Source organism: Chrysochloris asiatica, unplaced genomic scaffold (genome assembly GCF_000296735.1).
Source record: "Chrysochloris asiatica unplaced genomic scaffold, ChrAsi1.0 scaffold00219, whole genome shotgun sequence".
Classification (NCBI taxonomy): Eukaryota; Metazoa; Chordata; class Mammalia; order Afrosoricida; family Chrysochloridae; genus Chrysochloris; species Chrysochloris asiatica.
In genome coordinates, this window is record NW_006408737.1 from 3,914,332 (window position 1) to 3,937,186 (window position 22,855).

The following is a 22,855-nucleotide window of genomic DNA, read 5'->3' on the forward strand; positions in this document are numbered from 1 at the left end:
TATATATGGCATAGCTTCCACCATCACAGCAACACACAAGCCACCACCGTACAACAAACTGACAAAATAACATTGGCTCAGAAATTACAGAATATCACCTGTGAGTCATTAACTCTTTTTAAAAATCATATATATGATACCAAATTTTCAAAAATTACTATAAAAGAAAGATGAGAAGGCTGGGAAACTAGAGTACTAGAAATGGCTCAGCTAGAACAGAATGAATGCTGATGGCACATTGTGGAAAAATGTAACCTATCACTGAATAATTTGTATAGAAACTGTTACGCAGGAACCAGATTTTCTGTGTAAACTTTATTTTAATAGCAATAAAATATTACTGAAAAATAAATAAAAACTCACATAGTGTATGTGAATAATACGTAACATCCCAGTGGGATCAGCAGTATAAACTAATTTTGTGGCAAAACGTGAATGTTCACACCAATTGGGATAACCCCACAATTCAGGTACAGTTCTGTCACCAAATAAGTTTGCTCCAAAATAACAGAATAATCTTGGGAGTTTTTTGGATTTCAAATTTTAAGAAAACATACCTTAGACCTGCTTATCAAGCTGGAAAGAACCCCAGTGGTACAGTGGTTACTTAAATACGGGACTGCTAACCAAAAGGTCAGCAGTTTGAGCCCACCAGCAGCTCCAAGGGAGAATGATGTATGTAGCCGTCTGCTTCCATAAAGATTCAGCCTTGAAGACCCTCTGGGGCAGTTCTGCTCTGTCCTATAACATTGTTATGAGTCAGAGTTGGCTCAATGGCAGTGGGTTACATTCTGGTTCGAATGCTTTTCATTGCAGCTACTGAAAAACATACTATGTTGACTTAAACCATAAGAATTTTTATTTACTAAACCAGCCATCTTTGATCTCAGATTTGACACCTCAGTATCATCGAAGACCCAGGGTTTGTCTTTCTGTTCTCTGTTCCTTCTCTGTGGTCTTCGTTCCTCATGTCTGTCACATGAAAGTTACAAGATTGCTGCTACATAGCTAGGCAGCTCATTATTTACATCAACCTTATAAGGAGAGAGAAGAGGAAAGGATCAAAAAGTGTGTTCTTAGAGAAAGTTTTATCTTATATTGAAAAGAAAGTTCCCAATTATGCTTCTCCTTATGTCTAATTATCCACAACAGGGCTATAAGGGTTTCTCAGCCACAACACTGTTACCATTTTGACTAGGTAATTATGTTATGTATCCTGTGCACTATAGGATGTTTGGTTGCATCCCTGACCTTTACTTGTGGTAAAGGTGCCAGTAGTATCCCCCGGTGGTAATAAAACAAAAATGACATTGCCAAATGCCCCCTGGGATTCAATAACAACCCTAATTAAGAACCACTGCCTTAGAGAAATCTTCAAAAAGGGGGACTAGATTATCTTGACACGTTTAGATAAATAATGATTTGCTCCCTGGAGTTGGAAGCAAGGAAGGAGGGGGCTTTCTTTTCTGAATTCACAAGATCACTACAGGCTACAAAATCTGGGTTCTTTAAACCAGCAAGAGCAATGGGATGGTTGTTGTTAGTCCACAAACTTTGAGGGATAATTTAAAGTTTCCAAAATTTGATTATGGTGATGGTTGCTCAACTGTGAATATACTAAAAAATCATTAGTGAAGAGTATGTAAAATTATGTCTCAGTAAAGCTGTTAAAAATGCAACCTCTTAGAGTATTTTCTATTATTTGCCTTATGTATCAGTAGTAAATTACTTAAGAACATGCTATCAGGTACTTAAGAACATACACCCAATATCCCAGAACAGATTGTACCTTACCATGGGGTGCTTTTACAATTAAGCTTTAAGTAAAACTAAATTCTAACTATTGTCTTAACTATTTTTTCATCCCAGTAAAAATGAAATAACACAAGAGCCACATTTTGATATCTGAGCTTAGGTTTATATAACCTTATTTTCTGAGACTACAAAAAAAGCTTTGAAATGGTGCTGACTAATTAATTGAACTTTTGTGCCATTTAAGTAATAACCCCATTGTTTGTGTTTTCTTTTAGGCTGATTCCATCAAAAATGGTGTCCAACTTCTTTCAAGAGCCTATACTATTGATCCTAGTAACCCTATGGTGCTGAACCACTTGGCAAACCACTTTTTCTTCAAGAAGGTAAAATTATTTTTTAAGTTACTTGCTTTAACTCCTGATTTTTGTTTTTCTGTATTGCAGTTGATGCTGTATCTTTATTATTCTTTTGAACTGACAAGAAATGTGAGAATGTCAGGGGTTTTTTTCCCAGTTAATGTTTTTATCAATTATATGGGGTAGGTTTGCTCACTCACTCAATATTAGTGACTTTATATTCTACACTGCATTGTGATAGGGATGTGGAGATCAGTAAGACATGGTTTCTACACTTTAAGAGTTTATAGAAAACACAGTTACTGTAAACAAGTATAAAATAAAAATCTCAACCCATGGGAGGAGTGGTCAAATGGTTAAGGAAGATTTTTCATGGAGATGGAAAAACCTTTTGAGCTAAGTTTTAAGTCTAAAGAGGAAGTCGCTGTGTAATTGAGTGGATAAAGGCAGAGATTTGTTAAATAGTTTAGTGAGAGCATAGGACTTATCTAGTAGGTGATACATTGGATCTAGATAATGGGACACATATGAAACATTGGAAGTTTTAATGTGTTTATACTGGGAACAGGGAGCCATTGAAGTTTTTACTGGTTTTTGCATGTTGATTAGTTTGTATTTTTTAAAATTTCCGTTTATTCTGTAAGAGGTAGATAATATCCCCATTTTGTGAGTGAGTACATTAATGCATAAAATAGCCTGAGGTCACCCAGCTATTAACTATGATACTTTACTCTCTCTGCATATAGAAGCACACTCCTCTTTCATAATGAATTATTGATTAATTTTAAGACTGTAACTATTACAGTAGAATAGAGTCCTGGTGTGGTGCTGTTGGGTAAGCACTGGACTGTGAATCACAAGGTCAGCGGTTCAAACCCATGAACTGTTCCTCAGAAACCGTATGCAGAGTTGCTGTGTGTTGGAATTGACTCAAAGGCACTTAAAACAATAGCATTATAGTAGCAAAGAGTAATCCTTCAGGTGATGGTTGCAGTGTGCCTTTAAGTTGGTTCCAACTCTTAGCGACCCTGTATAGAATTTCTGAAATTGTAAATCTTTACAGGAGCAGAAAAGTTTCATCTTTTCTATCATGGAGCAACTGATGGATTCGAACTGCTGATCTTGGTAGTTAGCAGCCCCACATATAACACACTACGCTGCCAGGGCTCCTATAGGTAAATTAGGTACTACTGGTTAGGCTGAAAATTACATAAGTTAGCCTAGTTTTCACTAAAGAAACAAAGGATTGGTTCTAAATATTTTTTGCACATCTTAATAATTGCTCACAGCTGCTATGACAGCTTTTGAGAGCCAACTGAGAATCATTCGTTTTCAGTTTTCATCCTAAACTAGTTACCCTTCCACTGCTAAAGATTCAGATGTGTTATAATTACAAACATGGTCAGCATAATACAGAACTTTATAGATTGCATATGTCTATACGTATATAGATTGAGTACACATATAAATCAAGCAAGTTAATCTGAGTGTTGCTGAACACTTGGACTGTGCCAGGTGATACAATGTTATCTTGCACTAAACATGTCTTTACGTAGGTTTTCTCAGTTTGTCATCCTGGCAGCCTTGGGAAGTAGGCAGCATATTTATATTTCTCTTTCTGTAAATCAGAAAATAGAGGCTCAGCAGCGTTAGACATAATTCACCTAAATTCACTCAATTAATGGGTAATGAAGAATCTTGGTGTACTATAGGATAAGCACTGGACTGACTTGACAGCACTTAACAGCATAGCAGTGGGTAATAAAGTTGAGATGGCAACTTACAGTTCTCTGTCCCCTATGTTATATTGCCTCCCCTACAGAATAATTTGGCTGGAAAGAGTATTATTCATTAACATACCAGACACTTCAGTAACTGCATGGTATAGTAGGTTTAGAAATGGGAGCTGTCATTACTCATGGAACAGTGAGTACAGGCGTAGTCCTAGAAGGAGCTGAGAATTAATTGAATGACATAGGGTTTAAGTTTGCTTGGCCTTTTGATTTGGAAAGGGAAGAACCCAGAATTCAGAGTAGAATAGGGGCAAAAGCCACAGGGAAGGAAACTGAAAAAGAAATCTCAGCTGTTCTAAAGATGTAAATGAGGATTTTAAAGGAGAACCAGGTTCTTTTTCTAATCTTTAATACATTATGTGTAAATGTTACATTAAAAAAAAATAATAAAGTTTCTTAGAAGATTTGTCATGAATTATGGTGCTGTAGGGTAGACATTGGGCCACAATTGCAAGGTCAGTGGTTCAAACCCACCTTCTGCTCCTTAGAAACCCTACTATACCGGGTCACTATGAGTTGGAACCAATTGTATGGCACTTAACAACAACAACAACAACAATGGAAGAAAAGTAGACACCATAGTATAAAGCAAACACAATGTTTGAACCTTACCCTTATTCCAGTGAATAATATGTAAATTCAGATAAAGGGTTGTTGTGTAATGTAGTTAAAAATGTAGAATTTTAAGTCACCTGATTCAAATTCAGGAATCACCACTAAATAGTTATATGACTTGGGACAAATAATTTAATTTCCCTAGCCTTTAATTTCCTCATTTGAAAGACAGAAATAATGTCAAATTTGTAGGACATGTAGGATGGTGGTTAGCAAAACTCTGCTTCAGACCAAATTGCTAATCAAATGAATACTATACATTCCTATTAAAACAAAAAGTTGTTTCCTACCCCTTATGTATGAACTCTTTGAGATTCGGGTAATAAACTGGATAATCCAAATTAAAGTAAGATATAATGGGAAAATCATGACTCAGCTTTAAATTGTAGCTCAGAATTAAAATCCAAATGCTGAATTTTTACATATACTTAAAATAGCTCTTAAAAATAAAATGTGATAAAAATAAATTTGAAGCCTCAAGCAAGATCAGGACCATAGTGTCAGGGGACACCATGATCAGTTGGCATAACATAGTCTACAAAGACAATGTTCCACATCCTACTTTGGTGTGTGGCATCTGGGATCTTATCATGAGTAGCCATCTAAGGTGCCAACTATTGATCTCTCCATGTGAGGAAGAAAGAAATGTAATGAGAATTGAAGATGCTGCAATCAGTTAGTCCAGTGGACTAATGGAACATGTGAACAACAGTCTCCACGACTCTTGAGACCAGAAGAACTAGAAGGTACATGGCTACCACTACTCACTGCTCTGAAAGGGATCCCATTAGAAAGTCCCAGTTGGAGTGGGAGACAATGTGGAACAAAACTCAAAATTATTAAAAAAACAAAATGACTGAGCTTACTTGTCAGAGACTGGAGGAACCTGAAACTGTAGCCCTTTACTACCCTTTAGGTCTAGAAAGAAATTCACCCTCGTTGCCCACTTTTCAGTCAAGCAGTAGGTTGGTATACAGGAAGGACAACAACACTAGTAAGGCGCGCTCATTCTGGCTCTTGCAGCACAGATTTGTTTGTTCTTTTGGAGGTACATAGTGCTTTTAATATTCTCCTCCAACGCCATAATTCAAATGCATCAATTCTTCTACAGGCTTCTTTAATCATTTGTCCAACTTTGACATGAATATAAGGTTATTGAAAATATCATGGTTTGAGTCAGGCACATTTTAGTCCTCAAACTGGCATCTTTGCTCCTGAACACTTTAAAGAGGTTTTGTGCAGCAGATTTGCCTAATGCAAGATGTGTTTGATTTCTTGACTGCCGCTTCCATGAGTATTGATGGTGTACCTGATCAAAATGAAGTCTTTGACAACTTCAGTCTTTTCTCCATTTATCTTAATGTTGTTTATTGATCCAGTGGTGAAGATTTTTGTTTCTTTACATTGAGATGCAACCCATACTGAAGGCTGTGGCCTTTGATCTTCACCAGTAAGTATTTTAAGTCCTCTTTGCTTTCATCAAGCAAGGCTGTATCATCTGCATATCACAGGTTGTTAATGAGTCATCCTCCAATCTTGATGCCACTTTCTTCATCTAGTCCAGCTTCTCAGATTATTTGCTCACATACAGATTGAATAAGTATGGTGAAGGGATACAACTGTGGCACACACCTTACCTAATTTTAAACCTTCCAATATTCCCTTGTTCTGTTAGAACAACTGTCTTTTGGTCTATATACAGCTTCGTCATGAGCAAAATAAGTGTTCTGGAATACTCATTCTCCACAATATCGTCCTTAGGTTGTTATGATCCACACATTTGAAAGCCTTTGTGTTGTCAGTAAAGCACAGGTAAATATCTTTCTGATATTCTCTGCTTTCAGCAAAGATCCATCTGACATCAGCAGTGATACATCCCGTGTTCCATATCCTCATCTGAATCTGCCTTGAATCTCTGGCAGTTTCCTCTCCATGTACTGTTGCAGCAGTGTTTTGAATTAGCTTTAGCAAACTTTTACTTGCATGTGATATTAATGATATTGTTTGATGATTTCTGCATTCCCAAGGGTCATCTCTCTTTGGAATGGGCACAGATACGGATTTCTGGTCTTCAATCAGTTAGCCAAATAGCTTTCTTCCAAATTTCTTGGCATAGATGAGGGAGTGCCTCAGTGCTGCATCAGTTTTAAAGATTTCAGTTTATGTTCCATCAATTCCTGGAGCCTTGTTCTTTGCCAGTGCCTTCAGTGCACCTTGTACTTCTTCCTTCAGTACCATTGGCTCATGATCATATGCTATCACTTGAAATGGTTGAACATCGACCATTTCTTTTTGGTAGTGTCTCTTTGTAGTCCCTCCATCTTCTTTTAATGCTTTCTGCATATTCAGTATTTCCACCTTGTTGTTGTTAAGTGCCGTTGAGTCAGTTCCGACCCATAGGGACCCTGTATAAGGTTTGCAAGGAGCAGCTGGTGAGCTTGAGCTGCCGACCTTGCAGTTCAAACTGCTTTGCAGTCTAGTGCATTAACCTACAGTGCCACACCAGGCCTCCACCTGAGACACATGTATTTCTCTAAGCATCTGTTTCCTCATCAATAAAACGGAAATAATGATTATCTCTGAAGAGTTTTTTGTTACGATTAATATTATGACTACTGTAATGCTTGGCACATCGTAATTCTCAATAAATTATAACTGCTACCATTACTTTATTTGAACTTTAACAGAAATTTGTTCTCTCACAGTGTAGGAAGCTAGCAGTCTAAATTCAGAGTGCTGACTCTAGGTGAAGGCTTTCTTTCTCTGTCAACTGTGGGGAGAGGTCCTTGTTTCCTTTCAGCATGTGTAGGCCCAGCATTCCTTGGAGATCTCCATATCCCTTGGCATCAGTCTTCCCCCTGGATCTAGAAGCCTCACAGTGCAGGGACCTCCGGCTCTTCCCTCGTGGTGGTAGTAGATCTCCCTGCTACCATTACTTTTAAAAAGTGATTTAACCTCTCCTAACTTCACTCTTCTCATCATAAAAATAGAACTATCCTCAAAGACTTGTTGTGAGGATTAAATGAAATAATACGTGCAGTGGGCAGATGTTTAGGACTCTGTGTTAGTTCTCATTTCTCTTGAGTTTTATCATCAAGAATAATGAAGAAAAAAAGTGATTTGTAATTTTGAGTCAGTGCTATTATTATTAGTTCAATTAACAGATTCCTTAAATGGAGTTGAAGTCTTACATGATACCTTCTGATGAGACTGTTAAGTTTTGTGAGTTCACCCAGTTGATTGATGTTTGTTGCTCAGGATTATAGTAAAGTCCAGCACTTGGCTCTCCATGCATTCCATAATACTGAAGTGGAGGCAATGCAGGCAGAAAGCTGCTATCAGCTGGCTAGATCGTTCCACGTTCAAGTAAGTTCATTTGATAACTTCTCAATAGCTCATTCTTTTTTCTAATGAATAGTTCTTGAAATCTTCTGAAACTGTTGTGCATATTGTTGGGCTTGTTTTATCTTCGTTATTTTAGGAAGATTATGACCAAGCTTTCCAGTACTACTATCAAGCCACACAGTTTGCCTCATCCTCTTTTGTATTGCCATTTTTTGGTTTGGGACAAATGTACATTTATCGAGGAGACAAAGAAAATGCATCTCAGTGCTTTGAGAAAGTTTTGAAAGCTTATCCTAATAATTATGAAACTATGAAAATTCTTGGCTCTCTCTATGCTGCCTCAGAAGATCAAGAAAAACGAGATATTGCGAAGGTATGTTTTATAAAACTTCTTAGCTATTTTCTGTTAACTATTCCTAACTGGTGTGGTGCTATGGGTTAATGCACCAGACTGCAAAGCCATTTGAACTGCAAGGTTGGCAGTTCAAGCTCACCAGCTGCTCCTCAGAAACCCTATACAGGGTTACTGTGGGTCGGAATCACTCGATGGCACTTAACAACAGTTCCTAACTATCACTAGAGGAAGATGAGGCTTTCTTCTCCCTCAAAGATTTACAGTCTTGGAAACCCTATACAGGGTCACTATGAGTCAGAACTGACTTGACTTCACTTACCAACTAGAATTCCTAACTATATCCTCTACTTTTACTCATTCCTCATTTCTTATAGTAGAGATATGATCGAAGCAGCTTTATCAGCTACCTTTGTTCCATTTTTAAGTAACAAACATTGATTTTACTAGACAGAGTGTCAGCCTATTTTTACTTTGACAGCTTATAGTTCATATGCCTTAATTTAATGATTTTTTTTTTTTTCTTTTTAAATCTCAGGGCCACTTGAAGAAGGTCACAGAACAGTATCCTGATGATGTTGAGGCTTGGATTGAGTTGGCACAAATACTAGAACAGACCGATATACAGGTATTTTACAATTTAATACTGCCTTTCATCTCTTACCAGATGTGCTTTTTATAAGCATAATGAAGTGTTTCTCTCTTGTTTCCACTTACACCTTATTTTGTCCACCATGAAAATACAGGGTGCCCTTTCAGCCTATGGAACAGCAACAAGAATCCTTCAGGAGAAAGTACAGGCTGATGTCCCTCCGGAGATTCTGAATAATGTGGGTGCCCTCCATTTTAGACTTGGAAACCTAGGCGAAGCAAAGGTAAGATAATACAAACGTTCTTCTCGTTATCAAGTTTGAATGCAGTGTTTTTAGACTTACCAGCTAGTCTCTTAACAATGCAATTTTCCTTCTTATAGAAATATTTTTTGGCGTCATTGGATCGCGCAAAGGCAGAAGCTGAACATGACGAACATTATTATAATGCTATTTCTGTTACAACATCATACAATTTAGCAAGGCTGTATGAGGCAATGTGTGAATTCCATGAAGCAGAAAAACTATATAAAAACATCTTAAGGGAGCACCCTAATTATGTTGACTGTAAGAGTTTTAAACTTTGTTTTATGTAGTAACATTTCTACAGCAGCTAAAATTTAGCTTGGGAAAAAAATCTTCCTTAAAACCAGTAGTGAAAAATTTTTTGGAGGTTCTGATGTCCCCATTTCTTCAAGGCAGATTTATGATCTTGAAAACCACATGCAGCTCCAATAATAGTTATTTTTATGCTAGAAACTCAAAGACACCACTGAAAGCCTGACCACAATCAGACCTTATTTCATATACTAGTAACCTTTTCTTTTTTTTAACTTTTTCTTGTAAATTGAGTGAAGATTTGTAGACAAGATCATCAGTTTTACATTCAGCAAATCATACGCTTTAGTTCATTTCAATGATTACAATCCCCTCCATGCAACGATAGTTTTCCCACTTCCTCCCTGTGGTTCCTGTCTCCATTCCTCTCACCTTGCCATCCCTTCTCAGCTTTGTCCTTAGGTAAATGTTGTCTTGTTGATTTTGAATGATTGACCATTCCATGGTGAGCATACCTTACTACTGTTGTTGTCCTCACTGTATATCTACTGTTGGGCTGGAAAGTGATTATGGGGGTGAGTTCTTTTTCCAGACCTGAAGGGTGGTCAAGGGCCACAGTTTCAGGTTCCTCCAGTCTCTTTCTGACCACTAAGCCCGGTTTTTTGTTTGTTTTTAATAATTTCAAGTTTTGTTCCACATATTCTGCCACTCTTCCATGACCTAATGTGATCCTTTTTGGAGCATTTGGCAGCAGTAGCTGGGCACCAACTACTTCTGGTATAGAGACTGATGTTCACATGTTTCATTCGTCCATTGGACTAACTGGTTCCCAGCATCTTCAATTCTTATCACTCTTCTTTTTTCCACACATGGAGAGACCAATAACTGCACCTTAGATGATCACTCATGAGCTTTTAAGATCCCAGATGCCACTCACTAAAGTAGGATGTAGAACACTGTCTTTGTGGACTGTGTTAGGCCATTGACCATGGTGTACCCTGAGACTATGGTCCTGAACTCCCAGGCCCAGCTACTCACTGCCATAAGATGTTTGATAACATATCAAACATGTAAGTTTTTGATAACATACACGTTTTCATCAGTTTGCCTACTGAATGTTCTACCACATTCATAGTTGTGTTTTCAGGAAAGTTGTACCCATATATAAATATTCTCTTTCAAACGCATATATTTCTAGGATGTATAAATATATATACGTATCCCACTCTTCCTCCCATACCAGTTCAGCCTGTTTCTCTGTCATGTGTCTATTGGCAGAACACTGTTGTTCCACGGTTGTGTATATAATACTATTTACCTCTATCTCCTTTAGCCCTTGCATACCTCCCTGTCTTCACCTGTCTTCATCATTCTTCTGCTAACTTCCCTCTTGTATATTGCTCTTCCTGTCACTCTAGGTAACTCTTGTCTACCCTCTAGTCAGTGAATTACTGTCCCTTCCCTCCCACCCCTGGTAACCATCAAAGAATGCTTCTTTTAATATAAAAACCTTTTCTTGAGTTTTTACAATAGTGGTCTGATGCTAGGAATCTTTTTCTGAAGAAAATAACAAGTTATGTGTGTGTTGTTGCAGTTTATTATTATTTGACTGAAAGAACCAACCATAAGATCTTCTAAATAGTCCCTGCTTTTTCTATTTTGCCATATGACAAACAGCTTCTAACAAAAGTAACTGACAGTGGTGGTCATTGGAGAGAAATTAAAAATAGACCTCCAAGCTTTCTGAATAACTTGAAATAAAAACTGAGACCATTGTACTAGCATTGGGATTGGAGTGGAAGAGAGAAATCTTAGGTTTGTTTTGCAAGCAGTGAACCATAATCCTTGATAATGGCAAAGTTACTCTTCGCCTTGTTAGTTTGTTAAATAGTTAAATTATTTGGTATTTTTCACCTGTGGAGCTCTTCTAATGGTCGTATGGGTTTATTTAAAATATTTTTTTTTAAATATGACTTTAAAATTAACCTTTATAGTTACTACATTAAACATAAAAACTCTTAAATATGTTTTGCAGGTTATTTGCGCCTAGGAGCCATGGCCAGAGACAAAGGAAACTTTTATGAGGCTTCAGATTGGTTTAAGGAAGCTCTTCAAATTAATCAGGTTGGTAATATTAGCTTTCACCTTTGAAAAATAATTATTTTCACTTCCTCCTATTAAATCTTTCTTTGTCTTTTAATGGCAATCACTTTTATAATAGTCTTGTTTTGCTTGTGTTTCCTCATCTACTTATTAAAGATATTAAAGAGGTATATAGTAGATGGCACGATTTGTCACGTAGCACGGACCATATTTTCAATGTAAATCGATTATACTTCCTTCCTCCTTGTTTCTTCTTCCCTACCCACACAGTTTTGTCACATGTAACCTGACTTACAGGTCTTCTACTATCTCTAGTTCATCTGCCTTGGGATTCAGTTAGTCTCCTATGTGAAAAGTTTATAGAAACAGATGGTCATAGCATCTGATCTGGCACTGTAGAACTCATCAAAACTTTCTTATTGTTGACTCACAGTAAGAAATAAATTTCTTACTAGTAGGAATGGACATGTGTGTATACAGAATACTAAAATGAAAGTTTTCACAAATCATTATTTGTTCTTATCGTGTGCACTACACTGATAGTTTTATTTTATTCCATTCCATTGGTTTTTTTATGCTGATAACGACACACTAAATTAACTTTCACTTTGAAAACTAAGGTGCACCTGATCCAAGCCATGGTATTTTCAGTCACTTCGTATACATGTGAAAGTTGGACAGTGAATAAGACTGTAGAAGAATTGATGCCTTTTGAATTGTGGTGTTAGTGAAGAATATTAAATATACCACGGACTGCTAGAATGCAGTACGGCCAGAATGCACCTTTGAAGCGAGGATGGCGAGGCTTCATCTCACATACTTGGGACATGTCATCAGATGGGACCAGTCCCTGGAGAAGGACATCATGTTTGGTAAAGTAGAGGGTCAGTAAAAAAGATGAAGACCCTCAACCAGATGGATTGACACAGTGGCTACATCAATGGGCTCAAGAGCATGATGGCACTGGATTGGGCAGTGTTTTTCTGTTGTACATGGGATCGCCATGAGTCAGAACCAGTTCGATGGCACCTACCAACAATAATGGGTCTTACCTGTCAATTTGAAAAAAAAACTTGTATTTTATAGACCTCTTCAGTTCACTGTAATTAACTCTTGTGAAAAGATAGTTGATCTCTCTCAATCCAAATCACAGAATACACTTTATATCCTTAATGTGTGTTTCAGGATCATCCAGATGCTTGGTCTTTAATTGGTAATCTTCATTTGGCTAAACAAGAATGGGGTCCAGGTCAGAAAAAATTTGAGAGGATATTAAAACAACCTTCCACACAAAGTGACACTTATTCTATGCTGGCCCTTGGCAATGTGTGGCTCCAGACTTTGCATCAACCCACTCGAGACCGAGAAAAAGTAATTTCTTTTTATCTTTTTAAACAAAACTGATGATTCTACATTCTGGTTTGAATTGTTATGTATAGTGTTTGTTTCTTTTTATAGGAAAAGCGTCATCAAGATCGTGCTTTGGCCATCTACAAACAAGTACTCAGAAATGATGCAAAGAATCTGTATGCTGCTAATGGAATAGGTGATTAATGAGACTTGGATACCTATACTCATTTGTCAATGAATGTTCTGGGGAGGGATGTTTATAGAATGGGGCTTCTAAAAGTTCGTGGGAAAATTGAACTAGAAGGTACATGGAATTTTTTCACAAACTTTTTGAAGGTCCCTCATACATTAGAATTTCTTTGCAAATAAGCGTAATTGTTTTAAAACAGGACTTGTAGTTTTTCTGACTCGCTACAACTAGAAAATTCTTCAATGTGAACCTTTTTATAATTAGGAGCTGTGTTGGCCCACAAGGGATATTTCCGTGAAGCTCGTGATGTATTTGCCCAAGTGAGAGAAGCAACAGCAGACATCAGTGATGTGTGGTTGAACTTAGCACACATCTATGTGGAACAAAAGCAGTATATCAGTGCTGTTCAGATGGTAATGCCTTGTCTTCCAAGATATTTCTACATCATGTTCATTGTTGAGCAGATGTTTTCTTAATCTTTCTGGCCCTGTCCTGGAGCATGGAACTAGCAACATGCAATTTCTGTGGTACACTCACAAGGTGTTAAGACCAGGCTTGGTATCCAGAGGTTTGTGTCCTGACTGCATGATTAATTGCATGCCATAGACAAAGGACGTTCTCTTTGAACCTTAGGTTCTATATCTATAGAACAGAGTTCCTTTTTCTCATAGAATTTCGTGAGGACCCAGTGTGTAAACTATTTTACACTGACATGCTTAGCATATTAGTAAGTACTCAATAATAAGTAATTGTCGTTGTTGTTAAGTGCTTTCAAGTTGGTTCCAACTCATAGAGACCCTGTATAGGGTTTCCAAGGAACAGCTGGTGGGTTTAAACCTCTGAACTTGTGGTTCACAGTCCAGTGCTGATCCTACAGTAAGTAATAGTATTGAATGTTTATTTGTTTGTTTTACTGTCGGTCTCACATAGCAGAAGCTTTAAAAGCTCCATGGAGACAGGGTTTCATAACTGTAGAATTTTGATATGCTCTTCATATTTGTAGCGTGCTTGAACTTGAAATAAAAGAGTCATAGCATGTCTAGCAAATCAAAGTTAAAGCATACTTGGGTTCTGTGGGAAACACTTGGTAGTCAGAAAGAAGAAACTTCTTACAAAAGCAGTCCAGAAGGAAATGTTTGGCCTGTTCCTAAGAGTAGAGTATCATCAATATTCAGAGTATTAGATAGACACTAATCACAGGGACTTACAGACCTCAGCTTGCCTGTGGTAGGCAGTGTTTTTGAGGTGGGACTTTCTGATCTGCAGAATGAGAATTTTGCCTTTTGCTAATTCAGGTTAAATTACTAGGGATATTCAGGGCAAAACTATGTTCCCTGAATAGGATCTGCATACTACAAGATGTATTCCATGGTCAAAGTTAATACTGGCATTCTTTTATTGGGCTTACCACAAAATTAACAGCCAAAACCCTTAGACTAGTCATGCTCAGTGCCAATAAATTTCCAAACTATTAGCCCTTTCATTAGTGTTAGAAAATCAAAATACTGTAGAATCCTAAATTTCAAACGGTAAAACTATTTTGAGTATATACGTTTTCAAATGATCAGATAATTCATGTTGTGTAAATGTATTCTGGTAAATGTCAAAAATTGTTTCTCCAGCTTTTCTCTGAAATTATCTCATCATTCAGAGTGTAAATATTTTTTCATGGAGCATGAAAATTTCCTGAAATTTTACTACAAAATAAAAATACCATTTAATCTCAGGTGTGTTTCTTTTTTTATAGTATGAAAACTGTCTCAGAAAGTTCTATAAACACCAGAATACTGAAGTTGTACTGTATTTGGCCCGGGCCCTCTTCAAGTGTGGCAAGTTACAAGAATGTAAACAGACTTTGCTGAAGGTAAAAAGAACTATTGTAACCCAGTTCTATGCTGCATTGTATTTTTTTCAGTTTTTCATGCATGTTCACATACCTACTAAAATCATATATTTTCATGTCATTAGATTATATAAAATAAATGCTTTGTTTTCTATTCATAGGCTAGACATGTGGCGCCCAGTGATACAGTTCTTATGTTTAATGTAGCTTTGGTGCTGCAAAGATTAGCTACCTCTGTCCTGAAAGATGAAAAGAGTAATCTGAAGGAAGTACTTAATGCTGTGAAGGAACTGGAGCTTGCACACAGGTAAAGATTATATAGAAAGAATTCTAAAATGCTGTGTTTCATTAAACCCATGTTTCAAAAGGGACAAAATTACTTCTCTCAAAAGACAATTTTGTTAGAATTATTCCAGCCATGTTTAAACATGGTCAAGTAGACAGCCTACCACCAGGTGGCACCAAACAATAGATAAGTATCTGCCAGATTCAGGTCTTTAGGAACCCTGGTAGTGAGTGGTTGGTTTAAGTGTTCACTTGCTTACCACAAGATTGGCAGTTCGAGCCCACTGGCCACTCCATGGGAGAACAGTGTGACAGACTGCTTCCCTTAAGATGTATAGTCTTAGAAACCCTGTGGACAAGTCTACTCTTGATGACAGTGGATTTGGGTTTTGGTTTAGCACTTTTCATAGAACGGTCTAGCTTTGCAAATTTACCCTCAATTTCTCATTGACGAAAATTTGATTCACTATTTTATACATTTACATATTTTGACTCCATTTACTTTATTTATCTTGGTTTTACTTGTTACATGTTGTTGTTGTTAAGTGCTGCCATTAAGTTGGTTCCAATTCATAGCCACACTGTTTAGGGTTTCTAAGGAGTGGCTATTAGCAGCAGTTCAGTGCTTGTCCTACAGTGCCAGACTAGGTTATTTATTAAATGTTGACTACTAACCAAAAGATGGAGAGTTTGAACCTACCCAGAGGCACCTCAGACATAGGCCTGGGGATCTGCTTTCGCAAGATGACAATCTGTGGAGCATTTCTACTCGGCACACAGGAGACCACATGAGTCAGAATCCACTGGATAGCTACTAATAATTTTTATAGAGCTAGAATTAAGGTCTCACTTCTAAATTATTGATTGATAGGTTTACTCAACTCAGCAAAAATATTGTTTAACCTTATAATGTTTATTTGGTAATTAGTGTGTAGTAAGGTTTTGTTCAACCTTACAATTGTTAATTAAACATTTCTTGTTTTCCCTGGTAGATTGTAAGTACTATCACGCACTAAACTTCTTATTCCCATGCTAACATACTTGGTAAATTCAGTGTTTAGTAAATATTTGTTGCTTGAATTGATTTGGGGTGGGGTTTGGGGTGTCTTTATTGGTAACATTAAATATAACTTTGCTTGCTTTGATGAACTTGTTTTTATTCAGATGTACTTTTGAGTGGTTTATTGATAGATTGAGATGAGAGTCCTTTATGTATTAAATATGTTCTTGTAAGTCAGCCAGTAGTTCTGAAGAACAGTTTTGAAAATCTAAAGAGCGTTATTTCATTAGAAACTTTAAAAAGTATTTTATTTTTTCATTCCACTTAGATACTTCAGTTACTTGAGTAAAGTGGGAGATAAAATGAGATTTGATTTGGCTCTTGCTGCTACAGAAGCCAGGTAATGTTACTGTTTGTAGAAGGTAACTGTGTGATATAGGCAGAGGAATGGCTGTGGGCTGGAAGAGTGACTATGGTGCCCAGGACCTGCCTTTCACACCTGGGGGTTCCTTTCAGGGAAAATGTCAACACTGATTTAGCAGAAGTCCTTGTGTGGGAAAATGTTTTTCTGTTTCATTACTGTCAGGTTGGCCCCTAGAATCAAGATAGGAATCCCTAGTTCTTTGACTCATGTCTGAAGCTAATGTTGGAGATCATTTTACCTAAGCTTTAAAGGACCTTTTTAGTGTGAAAATTTAACATAGTTGATAAGCAGTTTATGGTAACTAAGTTAATTTGGCCTAGTAGGTATTTGCTAGCAATCTTGCTTCTAAATTTTTAATTTTTTAAGGAAAATAGATGTCCTGAGTTTTTGAACAAAGTATATAGCACCAACTGCATTTCTGTTTCTGTAAATCCAAAATGTTCTAGGCAATGCTCTGACTTACTAAGTCAGGCCCAGTACCATGTGGCCCGGGCACGCAAACAAGATGAAGAAGAACGGGAATTGCGGGCCAAACAAGAGCAAGAAAAAGAGCTATTGAGGCAGAAACTTCTTAAAGAACAGGTATTTATTATATTTCCCCGCTATGTTAAAATTAAAGAATTGTATGCATACATCTTTACTTTGTGTGTTAAGAAAGCAGTTCTTCTGATTAGGATAGTAGCCATGATTTTTTTTTCACCATAAGACATTCTAATGGAATTTAGTGTTGTTTCCGCTCATAGGAAGAGAAACGTCTCCGAGAAAAGGAAGAACAGAAGAAACTTTTGGAACAGCGGGCCCAGTATGTAGAGAAGACGAAAAATATACTTATGTTTACTGGTGAGACTGAAGCAGCAAAGGAGAAAAAAAGAGGCGGTGGTGGTGGCCGGGTAAGATACAATTCCTGCTGACATTGATGACGTCATTTGCTAATCCTGACCTTTCAGAGATGAAGATAATTGGTTAAACTTCTTCAGTGCTTAGTCCTTAGCTTTGACTTCCTTCTTTACTAAAAGATGGTTTTCTAACAAAGGATATTACTTAAATGGTATCTGTTGTTTAGTGTCTTGTTGGTTCTGACCCATAGCAACCCTGTATAGTGTTTCCAAGGAGTGTCTGGTGAGTTTTAACCACCAACTTTGTGGTACAAACTGACCTTGCAGTCCAGTCAAGACTCATTTGTTGTTAAGTGCCATCAAGTCAGTCGACCCATAGCAACCCTGCTGGTGAGTTTGAACTGCTGACCTTGTGGTTCAAATGACTTTGCATTAACCCACAGCACCACACCCAAATTTTAATCAATTGAGACATTAATTCCAATTAAAAGTCTTTAAAATATGGGCCTAGCCATAGACCTCTTCCATGTGACTTAGTAAAAATCCTTTATTTGTAAAATGACTGTTGGGATATGGCCTTTTTATAGATCTTAGCCTTCAAGCCTTTATATTCATTCCATCAGTCAGGAAACAATGGTAGTCTTATTTGGATTTCAGCGTTCTAAGAAAGGAGGAGAGTTTGATGAATTTGTCAATGACGACACTGATGATGACCTGCCTATGTCCAAAAAGAAGAAGCGGAGGAAGGGCAGTGGTAGTGAACAAGAAGGTGAAGAAGAAGAGAATGGTGAGAGGAAGAAGAAAAAGAGGAGAAGGTATTACTATCATTAGTGTCTTTTCAATACTTTTATGTTGTTGTTATTAAGTGCCATCGAGTCGGTTCCAACCCATAGCGACCCTGTAGAGGGTTTCTGAGGTGCAGCTGGTGAACCTGAACTGGCCACCTTTGCGATCCAGCACATTAACCCACAGCACCACACCAGGACTCCACATTACCTTCTGAATATCTGAATCTTTTTATATGGTTAGGAATTTAGGAACACCAGCTACTCACTTGATCTTCCCAGACTTTAAAGCCTTTTGTGCCCTCCCTCCCCCAACTGTAATCTTTAGATTGTTGTTTTTGTTAAGTCCCGTCAAGTCAGTTCCAACCCATAGCGACTCTGTATAGGGTTTCTAAGGAGCAGCTGGTAAGCTTGAACCACCGACCTTGCAGCACCACACCAGATAAAACCCTTGAGTACATCGCCATTGCTTTCTTTCTGACGGCTACTAGTTCATCATAACTGCCTTTTCCTGTCTTTAAATTGATATTTAATACTTAAAGCTCTAAGGATATAGAATGAGAAGACTTGCATTTGTGTCTATGTTAACTGTGCGTGCTGTCTCAGTCACAAAGCTTTAGTTCTTTCTCTGTAAAATGGAAATAATGGGCACCTAATGGTTTTGCTGGTGAACGCACATGAGCATCTTTTAGATCACCCAGTTACATCTGCTGTTAACATCATGGAGGCCCTGCCCATCTCACCTGGAGGTGTTCTCTAGGCTGCCTTATTTTCTCCTTCTCGCTGCTTCTCTCTCCACATATCATACCCAGACTGCATTTCCTAGCCCTCAGCTGACTATACTTAGAATGAACCTGATGAACTCATTCAAACACAGGCCTGTGGCATTAAAGCTGTGATGAGGATATTAATAGCAGGCCTGGAATGAGTAGTTATAAAGGCTGGAAGGAAGAAAAGGAGGAAAATGTTGGGGTCTGGGACCTGGGTCTTTTCTGACATCCTCCATCACTCTCCTATATGTAAGAGACAAGCTTAGATTAATTAGTATTGCATAAATATGTGGTTTTCTACAGACCCCTGAACCCTGTGCGACAAGAGTACGCTGTCTTTGCCCTTAGGTAGTGTGACACACCAACTCTTAATGGTGAAGTAGTCTTAGACTTCATAGGCATGAGCGAATCTTAAACTCTCTTGGTGTTCATTATTTAAGACCCACAAAGGGAGAAGAAGGGTCTGATGATGATGATACAGAAAATGGCCCGAAACAGAAAAAGCGCCGCCCACTAAAAGCAGAGAAGAAAAAGACTGTAAGTTTATAGTATAATGTTTCTGTTCCACTGTAGCCATAAAAGATTGTACTATACTAGAATACATTTTTACTCCAGTTTTCTCAAGCACTTTCTTTCCAAGTTAATTGGTTGGTTTGATTGTATCATTATAATGCTAATCTAATTTAACAAGATAGCCTTATGTACAAGTCTTGACTAATCTGTTATATTTGACATTTTTTAGCCTAAGCCAGAACGTCTACCTCCTTCAATGAAAGGGAAAATAAAATCCAAAGCCATAATATCATCGAGTGATGATTCTTCAGATGAGGATAAACTTAAAATTGCTGATGAAGGGTAAGCATTTTTCCCTTGGTAAATTACTTTTTTCTAATGATGTGGGTAAATCAAACTTGATTGTTAACATTTACTTGGGGGAAATTACTTTTTTTCCTTTTTTTTGTTAAGAGGAAAAGTAGACTTTTGGGGCTTGGGGAAGGAAATAAGTAACTGGGATTAATTATTGCCCCAAATGTCCTCTCTCCATGCTACTTGGAATATTACACCTGGAAGAAACCTTAGCATATTTCTCATTCTATCCCTTGGTATTGTTATCCTACATGCTTATCCCTTAAAGACTAAAACATTTTGAAATTTCTTTTCTTTGTGGATGTTAGCTGAAATTTTCTGTAAGACATCCTCCTAAAAGACATGTGTAAATGTTACTACACGACTTTTGTAGTGTAGTTCCTGTCTGTAATAGGTCTGTCATGGTGGAGGGGACTTGGGACAGTAACTAATCCCAAGATTGATACTAGTGACTTCACACTTTTAGAAGTATATGTTAGCACGGTGGTAACAAATCACTTAAGTGTCCCACCTTCCAGCCTAGGGAAAGGACCAGTTCAGAGTCTCTACAGCCAAGTGAGATGCTGGATTTCACCATTGTTGCTGTTAGTTTTGTAAAATATAAACAAAGGTATCCTTTCTTCATAATTTTATAGATGAGATGGAGAAATGCTTTATCCTTTTAAAAGGTATCTGATAGAATCCAGTAGAACATAGACCTGTTAATTTCTACATTTAGTTACGGTGATAGGATTCAAATTATACAGCTATTCTCACCATCCTTTTCCAAGTTGTTCTTCCCACAGGAACATAAACGCATTGCCCCCAAGCTTCCTATCAGATCTTTCAAATTACTCTTGTCAGTTGGATCCTGTATATATATGTTGTTGTTGTTAAGTGCCATTGAGACGGTTCCAACCCATAACGACCCTATATAGGGCTTCCGAGGAGCAGCTAGTGAGCTTGAACCACATATATATAGATAGATCTTGAAAGAGCATAAAACTCAAAGATGACAGCCTTTACAGTTAAGCTAAACTGTTGATTGGTTTTAAGAAGGACCTTAAGGGATACTTTTGATTTAAGATTTAAAGATTGTCTTTGGGTACCTCCATGACTACAGAAAGTCTGTAGAACCCATGAAAATTTTGAATTCTGCTCTGCATTTCCCCCCTTTTGATCAGGATTCTTATTTTGATCAAGATAACAATCTTTGCCCAAAATGTTCAGTAATGGTAACTAGGCACTCACCCTCCAGTTCTTCTGGTGTCATGGTCTAGGAAGCAGTTATGAATGACTGCAATTAGTCACAAATTCCATTTCCTCCTCCCATTCCTGAGTTTTTTTCCACTGTTGCTCCAGATGAATAGAGACCAATTATTGTATCTTGTGTAATCATTTTTTAAATTATAAAATATATCACATTTACAGAAAAGTACACAAAACAAATGGAGTCCTGGTGTGGCACTGTGGGTTAATGTGCTGGACTGCAAAGTCAGTTTGAACCACAAGGTTGACAGTTCAAGTTTACCAGCTGCTCCTCAGAAATCCTGTACAGAGTTGCTATGAATTGGAACTGACTCAGTGACACTTAACAATAACACAAAACAAATAGCACAAAATGAACACCTGTATAAACACCACTTAGGTCAAAAAATAGAAGATTACATGTCCTTATTTAAAAAAAAAAAAAACACACATACTTGCTTGTCAGGGATCCCGTTGGCCAGAATCCTCAGTGTCTAACCACATGCTTGTCTGTGCCAGACATCCCAGGAACAGCAACAGTGACTCCGATGAAGGTGAACAAAGGAAGAAACATGCCTCATCAGAAAGTGATTCCGATGAGAACCACAACAAGTCTGGCAGTGAGGCCGGCAGTCCCCGGAGGCCCCGCAGACAGCGGTCAGATGAGGATTCAGACAGTGACCAGCCATCCAGAAAGCGAAGACCCTCGGGTTCTGAGCAGTCTGACAATGAGTCTGTGCAGTCAGGAAGAAGCCGCTCAGCAGGTTCTGAGAACGACTCTCGCCCTGCTTCCCCAAGCGCCGAGTCAGAGCGGGATTCCGAGAGAGGATCTGATAATGAGGGTTCTGTCCGAGGCTCAGGAAACGAATCAGAACCAGAAGCATCCAACAATGAGGCTTCAGATCGGGGCTCAGATCATGGGTCAGATGATAGTGACTAGGTTTTATTTCATAAATAAGCTTCATCTCTGGAGGAAGTTTTTTAATATATGAAAGCTGTGATAAAAATGTTTCAGATGTTTAGTCAAACAATTGTGAAATTTTTAAGACAGTTTTTTTTTTTTTCTGTTTGTATATTACTTACTAAGCCCCAAGAGACATTTCCTGTGCTAGAGTCCCACCTTTGAGAATGCCTCATGCAAACAAGACTCTTCTTCATTGTGGTACAAGTTTACCTATCATATGTGAAAACTGCAGTAAAAATAAAACCTATGCTAACTCATTCCTATACTGAGGTTTGATTGATATTATGGCAATGTCTTTTCTTTGTTATGTTAAGCAGCATAATACTGTTTTGATTTTTATTGTAATCTTTTACCAAGTAATGTAAGAAACTTGGTGTTAACAATGTCTTTGTTCCATTTTGATAATAGATGGAGAATGTTTTCATTTTCTGGAGAAAGCAGTGTCTACTGTATAATTGTACCAAAGTAAAAATGAAAAGACGGTTTTGTTCAATAGTTAATGCTGCAGCCATGTAGATAAAACTAAAAGTATATAAAGTGTTAGGTTGAAAAAGATGTGGAAAAATACTTTTCTGTTAGTAGAACGCAAAGTCCTTCCTAAATTACATAATAAAATCCCTTTACCAAATTGTATAGGTAACTTTGTGTCCTATTTTTTGTTGTTGTTCAAAGTATATTTGTATATGAAATGAAGTATAAGTACACTGTAAATCTTTGAAAAAAACTGCACTAGGCCAAAGCTTAGTTACTCAAGACTTTGGTAATTCTGTATAGATTTGTGGGGGTTTTTGTGGGTTTTTCTTGGAAAGATACAAAATATTAAGGTACTGTTATATTATTTTCATAT

At 37.5% G+C, this 22,855-nt stretch overlaps 1 protein-coding gene across 1 annotated transcript in view; it reads left to right on the plus strand.

Annotated features, from left to right (window-relative positions):
- CTR9 (CTR9, Paf1/RNA polymerase II complex component) overlaps positions 1-22,635 on the plus strand; it is a 41,599-nt gene extending 18,964 nt beyond the window's left edge. The window contains exons 7-25 of the mRNA XM_006873010.1: positions 2,031-2,138; positions 7,778-7,885; positions 8,001-8,237; positions 8,755-8,844; positions 8,963-9,091; positions 9,190-9,373; positions 11,400-11,488; positions 12,653-12,838; positions 12,926-13,013; positions 13,272-13,420; positions 14,755-14,871; positions 15,012-15,157; positions 16,464-16,535; positions 17,006-17,141; positions 17,303-17,449; positions 18,053-18,210; positions 19,391-19,487; positions 19,693-19,805; positions 21,564-22,635. Coding sequence (XP_006873072.1) covers positions 2,031-2,138; positions 7,778-7,885; positions 8,001-8,237; positions 8,755-8,844; positions 8,963-9,091; positions 9,190-9,373; positions 11,400-11,488; positions 12,653-12,838; positions 12,926-13,013; positions 13,272-13,420; positions 14,755-14,871; positions 15,012-15,157; positions 16,464-16,535; positions 17,006-17,141; positions 17,303-17,449; positions 18,053-18,210; positions 19,391-19,487; positions 19,693-19,805; positions 21,564-21,984 — 2,775 coding nt within the window. The 3' untranslated portion in view covers positions 21,985-22,635. The remainder of the gene's footprint in view (positions 1-2,030; positions 2,139-7,777; positions 7,886-8,000; positions 8,238-8,754; positions 8,845-8,962; positions 9,092-9,189; positions 9,374-11,399; positions 11,489-12,652; positions 12,839-12,925; positions 13,014-13,271; positions 13,421-14,754; positions 14,872-15,011; positions 15,158-16,463; positions 16,536-17,005; positions 17,142-17,302; positions 17,450-18,052; positions 18,211-19,390; positions 19,488-19,692; positions 19,806-21,563) is intronic.
- Positions 22,636-22,855: the final 220 nt, after the last annotated feature.